Below are 11,492 nucleotides of genomic sequence, written 5' to 3'. Positions count from 1 at the left end.
TGTTCCTACACTAGTAGTAAGTGGGGAGAATGCAGACCATACAATTGATTCACAAATATTAGTAGCAATGAATAATGAAATAGCTGATCCAAATCCATATCCATTTGAAAGTAATTCATCAAGAAGAAGAACTATTAATCCTGCAACAAATAATTGAAGAAGAATTAAACAACAATTGAAAAATCCAAGTTCTGATGGATCTCCATACATTCCTGACATAATATAAGCAATTCCTTGTCCAAGAGTCATAAGAAGTCCAAATAATTTTTGTGATGCTTCAAATAATTCACTTTCTTCTTGATTATCCATATCAACTGAAATAATTTTAGCTCCTTGAAGAAGTTGCATTACCATTGAAGCTGTAACAATTGGTGAAATTCCAAGCTCCATTAATGATCCTCTATTTGATGCCATAACTAAACGCATCCAATAAAATGGATCATTTCCTACAATGTCTGTTCCAATTAATGGAATTTGACTACAAACAAGAAACACTAATAATGTGATTCCTGTCCACATCAATTTTTCTTTAAATCCAATCTTTTTAGTTGGTTCATTGATTGTTGGAATAAGACTAACAATTGGTCTAATGACATTGAAAAACACTCCCATGACTGTTCCAGTAATATGAATTTTATAGTTCTACACCCTTTTTCCTTTCAACTTATTTATTTTCTTTTTTATTTTCAAAAACTATTCTATTTTTTAGATTTTGTTTAATACAAACTTTTATTATTTTTCTTTCTTTTTCTCTTTTCTGTTCTATTTAAATTTAAATTAAAAATAAAATTCATCATTCATTGAATCACAATTATTTTTTTGTTTTTCTTTTTATTTTGTGTTAATTCTTCAATAACATAATAATCACTTAAAATAACAAAAATCCTTCTTTTACTGTATTTATAATCGACTTAATTAACTACAAAGTCATTCAATGAAAACTAACAACAAAATCATACTCGGTATTACTGCAAGTATTGCTGCTTATAAAGGAATTGACATTGCAAATGAACTTACAAAAAGAGGATATGATGTTCATGTAACACTAACTAAAAACACACTTCATTTAATTCAACCTTCTACTATTGAAGTACTAACCCACAACAAATGTATTATTGACAGTTTTGATCGTCCAAATGAATATGATGTTCATCATATTTCATTGGCACACTCAGCTTCTTTATTTCTCATTGCACCAGCAACAGCAGACATTATTGCAAAACTTGCTTCAGGAATAGCAGATGACTTTTTAACAACAACATTTCTTGCAGCAACATGTCCTAAATTAATTGCACCAGCAATGAACACCACAATGCTTCACAACCCAATCACTCAAAGAAATATACAAATTCTTAAGTCATTTGGTGTTACATTCATTAACAGTTCATATGGTAAATTAGCTTGTGGTGATGTTGGAGATGGTAAGTTAGCTTCTGTTGATTCAATCCTTACATTTGTTGACCAACAACTCCATCCAATCCAACCACTTCTTAATAAGAAAATAGTCATTACTGCTGGACCAACAATTGAACCAATAGACCCAGTTCGATTTATTACAAACCACTCAACAGGAAAAATGGGGTATGCAATTGCTCAAGTAGCACAACAATTTGGAGCAACAGTTACATTAATTACTGGACCAACAACAATACAAAAACCAAGTGGAGTTAGTATTGTTAATGTACAAACAGCAATTGAAATGTACGATGCAGTTATGAAAGAGAAAGATGTTGACATTTATATTATGTCAGCAGCAGTTGCAGATTATCGTCCAATGAATATTTCTAATCAAAAAATTAAGAAAGATGAGAATGAATTAACAATCACATTAGTTAAAAATCCAGATATTTTAAAGGAAATAGGAGATAAAAGAAATGACCATCAGATTATTGTTGGATTTGCTATGGAAACTCAAGACTTGATTCAAAATGCACAAGAAAAACTTAAAAAGAAACATTGTGATATGATTGTGGCAAATCAATTAAATGTTAAAGGAGCTGGATTTGGAGGAGAAACAAACAAAGTTGCTTTTATCACAAAAGATGTTATTGAAGAAACTGAAGTACTTTTGAAGAGTGAAATAGCACGATTAATTATTGAAAAAGTTATTGATAGAATAAATCAATAATTTATTGTTCTTTCATTCTTTCTGTTATAAAAGGAAGTGAGAAAAAAAAAATTGAATTAATTTATTACATGAGAACCTGCTGATGGCTTCCATTTTTCTGAAATGATTGCTTCAGTAAATTCATTCTTTCCAATAACTTCAAGTTGACCATGATTTGGAGAAAGAATTTCAAGTGCTTGTTGAACAAATTGATTTGCTTTAACCATTACCATTCTTTTGACTGCTGGTCCTTTCCAATGCATAAAAATCAAACGAACTTGATCAGGAATTCCTTGTAATTCTAATCGAAGTGCAAGAAGAACAAATGAAACTTGATCATCATGAAGAGCATTTTTTAATTCAGTTATCCCATTTCCTCTTTCTCTAAATACAAGTTTATTTTGATTATAGTCAAGAATTATATATTCTCCATGTGGACAATCCAATGAATTCATTACTTTCATAGCAGCTTCAACCATTTGTGAGTGTTTTTCAAAATTAACAAATTAAGTTCAATGTTTTGTATTTAAGATTGACTTTCAATTCCTTTTTATTGTTTTTTTTTTTAATTTATTTCAAATGGTTTATAAAATTAAATTATTTGTCTTTATTTAAGTATTATGTTTTTTTTTGTTTGATTTTGTTATTTTGTTGATTCTTTCTGTCTTGACGTATTTATTAAAAACATTTTAATTTTAATTTTCATTCTTATTTTTTGGTTTAAAAAGAAAATGAGGAGAAGACAAAGCAATTCTTTAATTAAGCATTACTTCTTGTGACTATGGTTTTATTAACCTCCCTTGGTATAACAACTTTCTCATATAATCATTTTGATAAGCACTTCCATGATATTCTTGAATGTTGTTAACTTGTGCAATTCTTTCTCTGTAAGAAAATGAACTATCGACATGAATATTGTTTAAAGCTTCAACAATTGAAGGACCAACATATTTAGGAATTTGGAAAAATTGAGTTTGATGGTTTGGTGTTTCTTGATTTGTTGGAGGTAGAGGGATTGGTTGGTTGTTTAATGGAGATTCTAAGAGCTTGAATTTTTGGTAATCAGAACAAGTGAAATAGCAAGTATGACAAAGGGATATAAGTTCATTAGAGTCAGCAGTAAATGCAAGAGATTCATTACTTGCACTTAAAAAGGATATAGTTCCATCATGATTTTCAATAATTTTCCATAAAGAATTAATGCTGGTTGTGTCATTCCATTGATGAATAACACTTCCTTCTGATGAGTCATTTCTATGTACCAAAAATCCATTATGTCCTATTTTTATTTGGAACAAATCATTTTTTTGAATAAATTGGAAACTTTGATTTTGATTACCATGTGACCAATATAAAGTGATTGGTTGTCCATCTGTGAAGTCTGAATATTTAGCATCAAGGACATATCTTGTTGTACAACATGGCATAATATAATATGATTTACTTGTCAATTTTTTAATAAATGCTTCTTTCTTCTGTTCTAATTCTTGTGCAATTTGTTTTTTCTTATCAAAAAATGCATTCAATTCATTGAGTGCATCTTGAAGAATGGTATTATAATCATTTTTGTTGAATATTATTTGTTCATGTTGTGTTGTGTATGTTTCACTCTTACTTGTAAATAAACCAAGATAGTATTGGTGACATAATTCTACTTGACGAACAGTGGAAAGTTCTTTTGTTTGTACTTCTTTGTCAATGGTGTTGATTAAATTATGGTAATAATTCTTGATTGTGATATAAACGTCTCTCCATTGTGGTTTTCTATTTAATATTTCATTAGTTTTTAATGTGATTGTATCAATACATTGATGTTTCAGTTCATTGACTGTTGTACATTTTTTATTTGAATAGAATTGAAGTATTTTTTGATTTGATGTAAGTGTTTGTGCCAAGTAATTATTAATTATTGTGCTATAATTCTCTTGTTCAAATTGTTCTTTGATTTGTAGTTGTGTAAGATAATTCCACATTGGTGTTAGTCTAAAGTCATTACAATGAATCAAATCATCAATAATCTTTTGAATATCTTTCAAGATAAACTCTTCTAAATGTTTTGAAGTGATGGAGATAGAATCAAACAATTCATTAATGAGTTGATTTCCATAAATGATATGTAATATATCCCAGATGGGAATAAATTCAATTTCAATGATTTGATAGACAAGACTCTTTATCTTTGATTGATTTTCAATAACATTTATTCTGTCATTCAAATTCATTTCATAAATCATTCCAACTAATTTGATATTTATTGAACTAATAGTTTCGACATATTTTTTCTTGAATAATCGTTGTATTTCATTTGAGATGGTATTTATATTTAATTCATTTATTGATTTGAATAGCTCAATAAGAAGTTCTATACAAGAAAGAACATATGAACCAGACTTACAATTTAGTGGAATTTCATGCAGAATTTCTGAAATGATACATTTCATTTGTTCTTTGTAAATATTACAAATGATTTGACTTGGAGAAGGATGAGAATATGATGGAAGTAAGAAACACAAACAATTTGTTTGATGTGATTTTGTAGAGAAGAAATGTACAAGATCGTTGTTTATATGTTTTTGTTTATTTAAGACAGACTCTTTGAGAATTGTCTCATTTTCTTTTTCAGTAATTGTTTTAATATCTGGTGAAATACAAATGACTCTTTTCCCTTCTTTTCTTATTCCTTGTAATTCTAATAAACAAGAAAGATAATCAAATGATGATATATCCTCTAATATACCTGCATTTATTTCATTGTTGTTATAAATAATTCTTATAGAAGATAATTGGAGAATAGAAAGAATTTCAACAATATTATTCGGTGTTGTACTTGAAATTAGTTTATGTTTTTCAATTTCAATAAAGAATAATTCATCATTTAAAATTTGTTGAAATTCTTGTTCTTCTAAATTGTTTCTTTTTACGATATCACTTACAAGAATTGGTCCAATGACATTGCAATTATTTGATTCTGATGTGGAAATCTTATTTGAAGATTTCAATGATTCTTGTGCATTGAAGCAATCATTTGATGAAATACCATTAATGATTTGATGTATGTTAGTGTTTTCATCGCTATCTTGATCACCACAAATACAAATAAAATGGGGTTTTGTGCATTTGGAGATAATATTTCTAAACTGGTCAGACAATCCTTTAGAAATATCATTAATATCTTTAAATAAAGAAATATTTTGAGAGTGCATATTGATGAATGAATTTACAGATCAATTAAACGTATATATATCTTTGAATTATATTACTGAAAAAGTCATTGTTTAAAAATAACCATCAATAAATCTATCAATGAAGTAACAATAAAAACAACTAAAATCATTACACTAATATCTATTATAATTATTTTCTTCTTTCAACCCCACTCAAAAAAGAATTAAAATACTGTTTGTTTACGGAATTTGTTCTTTTGTATGTCAGTTTTTTATTATTTCAGCATCATTTTTTTATTTTGGAGTAAAATTAAAAATATTTGCTTTTATAAAAGTCATGACTCAACATCATTCTATTGTATTTAAATATATAACTTCCACTTTTTGATTTTAATGTCGTCTGTATTGATGTTTTATTAAAAGAAAATATAACATAAACTTTAATAGAGATTTGATGGGTTTCATAAGAAGTTTCACTCTCTATAAAACATTATTCGTTCAGTCAAAATCTTATATTATTTCTTTTTTTCATTTAATGAATTTTTAATATTTATAACTTAAATTACTAATCCCTTATTGAGTAATGATATGGTAATATAAAAGTATTTATTATGATAAGGTTTTATAAATAAAAATTTATCTACTTTTGAATGAATATGATTCAATACTTTAATTAAAAGTTAGTATTTTGAATATGCATTAAATTGTTTTTCAATTAAATTTATGTTATTTCATGAATTAAAAAATGATTTTAAAATAATTGATATACTCGTAAAATTATACTTCTTTAAGCTTAAAATAATAACAAACAATAAAACAGTCATGAAACAATTATTGATGATAATCTATAGTCGTTATAAAGGGATGAACTTTTTAAAGAAAGACAGTAATAATAATTAACATCAAAGTTTTATCAGTGAAGATGTTTTAAATAACACAAAAAGTGTGTTTGTTTAATGCTAAATACATACAAAAAACAGGGATTTATTTTAAGAAAACCAATTAAAGTATATAATAGTAATAACAAGGTAAATTATGATGAATTTTGATTAAGTAGAATTTTTAAGTCTTAAATTAACTTATTGGAACAATACATTTGTTGGTTATCTTTCAAAGTGTCTCTTTTGATGAGGTTTGCCTGTTAGAGACATTTAGGTTGATAGTTTTGGAATGTACCTAAAAAAAGGCAATAATGAAGTGAATTTCTTGGGGATATTCATCAATTTTACTGTTGTTTTTGGCAAACAAAACCAATTTTAATAAAAATAAATCATGGCATAATGCCAAAATATTTGGAAAGAAGATAAAATGCATTGAATGTGAAATTGGTTTTGATTTAATATTTAATACAAACCAGTAATTTATTTTGAAAAGTAATTTTATTTCGGTGTATCTTCAGACATTATAAGAACTGAGGAAAAGAAAACTTATAAATTAAAAGATATAAAACAAACATGGGAAACGACATGAGTATGATTGAGCCTTATTATGATGAAACAAAAGATGATTATAATCTTGGATATCCAAAATATGGAGATTGTATTAGATGGAAAGGAGTTCTTAAAGTAGAATATGATAAAAAGAAAGATAAAGATGCTGTTGTTATTGTTACTAATCAAAGAATATATTTCTTTAAACCACAGAAATATAATGTTCCTAAATATCATAGTCATCTTTTTGATATTAAATCAATTGAAATTCCTTCTAACTCAAGGATTATTCTAACATTTCAAGTTGGTAAAAAAGTAAAACATGTAGAATTTTATGAACAAGCAGCTATTGAAATGGTACGGGCAATTAGAACATCAATACGTGATACTACCAATAATTATGGAGAAGATAAAATTATTTCAATAACAGATTTTGGAAATATTACAAAACCAACTAAAGATTTTAATCTTAGTCCATCTGCAGCAATGGTTGAGTCATATTTAAGTATTTGTAGTAGAGAGAATGAAGAACCTAGTATTAATCATGTTTATTTTCTCAAACGAATGGAACATAAAAATTCATATTGTTTTGATTTTAGTGAAATTCCAGGGGTTTGTAATTCTAAATCACCTATTGCTTTTAATTTGTCTAATGCATTTACTGCATTAAGTTATAATACTTCATTTACCCAAATTAAATTACATGATGTTTCAGCACCAGGATTAGATAAAGCAATTGCATTATTATTACAAAGAAATGAATATATTCAAGTACTTGAAGTTGTTAATTGTAGTACTAAACTTGATGCAAAAGAATTTTGTGAAGAATTAGCAAATTCACCTGTTGAAATTATTAATTTTCATGGAACACCAATTATGAAAGGAGAGTCATTAGGAGTTATGATGAGTAAAAGAGAGTATAAAGTAATTAAATTAGATGTTAATGGATGTGGAATTAATAAATTAGGAGATATGATGAGAGGTATGATGTTAAATGAAAATATAATTAAAAATATAAAAGCATTAGACATTTCTAATAATGGAAAGAGTGAAGATTGTATATTAGAATTACCATTATTCATAGAAAAATTAAGTGCTATTCAATCTCAAATAGAATATCTTAATATTTCTAATTTAGATGTTAATCTTGAAGAAGTTATGAATAAAATGAAAGGACTTAATCTTAAGTATTTGAATATTACTGGAAATAAATGGAATAAACTAGACCAAGCAATGGAATTAATTAATTTCTTTCAAACAAATACTACATTAAAACAAATTTGTATGAGTGAAATGAAATTTCAAATTGACCATATTGTTCCAGTTTTATCACCAATTGCAAATAATATCAATTTAACATCAATTAGTTTAGACTTAAAGAATAATGGGTTTGGAGTTGATGGAGGAATTGAATTATATAAAATATTACCAAGTTTTAAAAATGTAAAAAAATTAGATTTAAGTGGTAATAAATTAAAAGGAAAAGCAATGAATAGAATTTTAACATTTATGGAAACATTTAATGAATTAGATACATTATATATTGGAAATAATCCAATGAGTGGAAAAGAATTAGAGGAGTTTATTAAAAATTTAATTACATTTATTCGAGGACATAGTAATGTTAAAGTATTAAGAATTAATGAAATTGCAGAAAAAGAAAATACTTGTATGGATAACTTTTTATTTGAAATAGTTCATAATGAAAGTTTATTAGCAATTGACATTAGTGGAAATCATTTAAATGATTTAAGTACAATTCCAATGGGAGAAATCTTTATGAACAATAAAACATTAGTTGCATTAGACTTTGATAGAAATGACTTTACAATAGAAGGATTTCTATCATTAAGTTATTCTATTGAAAACAACTCAACACTTTCATTTGTTGATTACCCTTCAAAGATGTACAAAAAGATTTCAAAACAAACTATGTCTGTTGACTTATTACAACAATTTGAAGAATGTTTTTATAATTTCTTCAATAAAATTAAAACTAATAAAACTAACAACTGTTTTGGTGATATTCATATTTTTGATATAATTAATTCATATCCATTAAAAATAACACCATGTGAACTTTTAGATAAAAACGTTCAACCAAAATTAATTGGAAAATACATTGAACCAACTCAAACTGATTGTCCAGAAATGCCAGAACAACTTAAATCTTTCTCAGATTTGAAGAAAGATCCTAACTACTATTATAATTAAGTTAATTGTTATTAATTTAGTTCTATTTGAAGGCAATTAAAAATTGCTTATGTTAATAGAATTTCTGATGTAATAAAAAAGAAAAACTAAAAAACTTTTGTAGTATTGATGAAACGGGTTTTAATAACTGGTGCAACAAGTGGAATAGGCAAACAAACAGCGATATTATTATGTACAAAAGGATATGAGGTAATAATTCATGGTCATAATAAAAGTAAAATTGAGTTATGTATTAATGAAATTAAAAACAAAATTCCTCAAGCACATTTAGAAAGTATTTATTGTGAATTTGATGAATATAAAAGCATAACAAGTATTGTCCAAAAGGAATTAACAGGACAACAAATTGATGTTTTAGTTAATAATGCAAGTCATATTAATAAACAACGAAGAGAAATTGATGGAATTGAAGCAACATTTGTAGAAAATGTCATTTCTCCATTTGTATTTACATGTGCAGTATTACCATATCTAAAACCATCTGGAAAGATAATATTTGTTACTTCAAATTGTCATTCAAATTATTTAAACTTAGATTTAATAAATTCAATAGATCATGATTATTTTGAAATTTATGAAAATACAAAAACATGTGAAATTGCACTTTCAATTTATTTTTCAGAAAATACTCCATTTACTTGTTTTTCTTTACATCCAGGTGTTTATAACTCAAGTCTTCATAACAGTTATTGGGGTGATTGTGGGATTGATTCGAGTGAATGTAGTTGTTTATTTAATATGATTGAAAGTGATGAAGTTGAGTCTGGTAAATATTATGACCAATGCCAAATTGCAATTGCTGCAAATCAAGTGTATGACAAAAGGTTTAGGAAAGACCTTTTATTATTATTAAAAGAAAAAACTTCTATTGACACACATACATTACTTCAATCTTTTTCTAATGCTAAATAACTTATTTTTATTTTTCATTTCATTAAAACCAAAAAATTGAATATGAATGATTAAATTAACTTGATCAAATAAGTCCAAGAACTAAGTTGATAAACTTATCAAATTCTACTGGATCTAATTGATCCCTATGAGTGTCAAAAGTTAATTGGTAAATTGTTCGACATTGTGCAAGATAAGAAGTAGCACAAATAAATTGAACTTGGTTTAATTTCTTTTTCCCTATTAAATTTTTGTTTGCTCTAATTAATGCATCACAACTTTGTTTATTTAAATTGAATCCTAATTGAGGAAGTGCTACTTGAAGTTCTGTAATATCTAATGAACCACTTTGATCAACATCAAAATGTTTAAATGTTGCAACACATAATTTTACCCAATTGTAAAGAGCAATAAATTCATAAAATCCAATCGATCCATTATTGTCAGCATCAAATATTAACATTAATCTTTTGATAGTCTCATTATTCATTTTCATATCTTTAGGCCATTTAGCCTTTAATAATTCATCTAATTCTAACGTTCCAGATTTATCTTTATCTATTTTTTTAAACCAATCTTGAAGTTCTCTAAAGTCATTTGCACTAAGGTTTTGAACTAATGGATACCACCATTGGAATTGAATCGTTGGGTCTTGTGCATAGGCAGCTTGTATATTTTGTAAGATCCAGGCATCTGCTGCTGCTTGAACTGAGAAAAATGTTAATTGTTGACTAGTTGGTTGTTGTTGGTTTAATCTTTCTTGCTCTTCTCTTTGTTTTCTTTCTTGTTCTTCTCTAGCCAACCTTTCTTGCTCTTCTTTTTGTTTTCTCTCTTGTTCTTCTCTAGCCAACCTTTCTTGTTCTTCTCTAGCCAACCTTTCTTGTTCTTCTCTAGCCAACCTTTCTTGCTCTTCTTTTTGTTTTCTCTCTTGCTCTTCTCTAGCCAACCTTTCTTGTTCTTCTCTAGCCAACCTTTCTTGTTCTTCTCTAGCCAACCTTTCTTGCTCTTCTTTTTGTTTTCTCTCTTGCTCTTCTCTAGCCAACCTTTCTTGTTCTTCTCTAGCCAACCTTTCTTGTTCTTCTCTAGCCAACCTTTCTTGTTCTTCTCTAGCCAACCTTTCTTGCTCTTCTTTTTGTTTTCTCTCTTGCTCTTCTCTAGCTATTCTCTCTTGCTCTTCTTTTTGTTCTTTTTCAACAAGTAACTGTTCATACCTTTCTTTATAAACTGAAACATACGTCATAATAGACTTAGGATCTGGACGTTCACATACCAAATCTTTTACATCCATCAAAATTGGAATTTTGAATTGTTCGTATGCAAGTTTTTGGCAGTCAATAACCATCTGAGTATTGTCTAATCCACTAAATTGTTCAAATTTAATTTGACCAGCAGAAACTGCTTCTGTTAATTTAACAAGAGCAACCCCATCTTTCCAGTCACTTGAGAAATTAGATACATTCAGACCAAAAGAATTGACCCAATCCAAAAGTGCATTATTTTCTACTACCTCTTCTTTTGCATTAACATTCTTTTGTTGGTTGGCATTAATTTTATATTTAAGAATCATAGTCCATACCATACCAAGAATATAAGTTCTATTCCCATCAACAATATTTTCAGCTGATACTGATGTGTTAAGTTTCTCTTCCTTCATAAAGTTCACTGCTTTTCCTACATTGTCCAATT

The 11,492-nt window shown here is 27.1% G+C and overlaps 7 protein-coding genes across 7 annotated transcripts in view; 3 read left to right on the top strand and 4 right to left on the bottom strand.

Annotated features, from left to right (window-relative positions):
• The window catches only part of EHI_164500 (Sec61 alpha subunit, putative), a gene marked incomplete at both ends in the record, with an annotated part of 1,181 nt that extends 569 nt beyond the window's left edge, over nucleotides 1-612 (bottom strand). Inside the window, one exon of the mRNA XM_643287.2 lies at nucleotides 12-612. Coding sequence (XP_648379.2) covers nucleotides 12-612 — 601 coding nt within the window. The remainder of the gene's footprint in view (nucleotides 1-11) is intronic.
• A 322-nt stretch (nucleotides 613-934) lies between these two features.
• EHI_164490 (phosphopantothenoylcysteine decarboxylase/phosphopantothenate--cysteine ligase, putative) lies at nucleotides 935-2,128 on the top strand (the record flags this gene model as incomplete). Its single annotated transcript, XM_649452.2, has 1 exon — nucleotides 935-2,128. One exon carries the CDS (start codon nucleotides 935-937, stop codon nucleotides 2,126-2,128), a length of 1,194 nt encoding a protein of 397 aa, XP_654544.2.
• A 56-nt stretch (nucleotides 2,129-2,184) lies between these two features.
• EHI_164480 (uncharacterized protein) lies at nucleotides 2,185-2,586 on the bottom strand (the record flags this gene model as incomplete). The annotated part of the gene is made up of 1 exon (XM_643285.1): nucleotides 2,185-2,586. One exon carries the CDS (start codon nucleotides 2,584-2,586, stop codon nucleotides 2,185-2,187), a length of 402 nt encoding a protein of 133 aa, XP_648377.1.
• A 300-nt stretch (nucleotides 2,587-2,886) lies between these two features.
• Nucleotides 2,887-5,310, bottom strand: EHI_164470 (uncharacterized protein; the record flags this gene model as incomplete). Its single annotated transcript, XM_643286.2, has 1 exon — nucleotides 2,887-5,310. One exon carries the CDS (start codon nucleotides 5,308-5,310, stop codon nucleotides 2,887-2,889), a length of 2,424 nt encoding a protein of 807 aa, XP_648378.2.
• A 1,427-nt stretch (nucleotides 5,311-6,737) lies between these two features.
• EHI_164460 (uncharacterized protein) lies at nucleotides 6,738-8,915 on the top strand (the record flags this gene model as incomplete). The annotated part of the gene is made up of 1 exon (XM_001913666.1): nucleotides 6,738-8,915. One exon carries the CDS (start codon nucleotides 6,738-6,740, stop codon nucleotides 8,913-8,915), a length of 2,178 nt encoding a protein of 725 aa, XP_001913701.1.
• Nucleotides 8,916-9,023: 108 nt separating this feature from the next.
• Nucleotides 9,024-9,827, top strand: EHI_164450 (uncharacterized protein; the record flags this gene model as incomplete). Its single annotated transcript, XM_649336.2, has 1 exon — nucleotides 9,024-9,827. One exon carries the CDS (start codon nucleotides 9,024-9,026, stop codon nucleotides 9,825-9,827), a length of 804 nt encoding a protein of 267 aa, XP_654428.2.
• Nucleotides 9,828-9,891: 64 nt separating this feature from the next.
• On the bottom strand, nucleotides 9,892-11,460 carry EHI_164440 (actinin-like protein, putative; the record flags this gene model as incomplete). Its single annotated transcript, XM_649337.2, has 1 exon — nucleotides 9,892-11,460. The coding sequence occupies one exon, from the start codon at nucleotides 11,458-11,460 to the stop codon at nucleotides 9,892-9,894; it is 1,569 nt and encodes a 522-aa protein (XP_654429.2).
• Between the last annotated feature and the right edge of the window lie 32 nt (nucleotides 11,461-11,492).

Source organism: Entamoeba histolytica, genomic scaffold, assembly GCF_000208925.1.
Source record: "Entamoeba histolytica HM-1:IMSS scf_1104750518777 genomic scaffold, whole genome shotgun sequence".
Taxonomy (NCBI): domain Eukaryota; phylum Evosea; order Mastigamoebida; family Endamoebidae; genus Entamoeba; species Entamoeba histolytica.
Note: the sequence above shows the minus strand (reverse complement) of the source record. Positions and strands in the feature narration are given on the sequence as shown.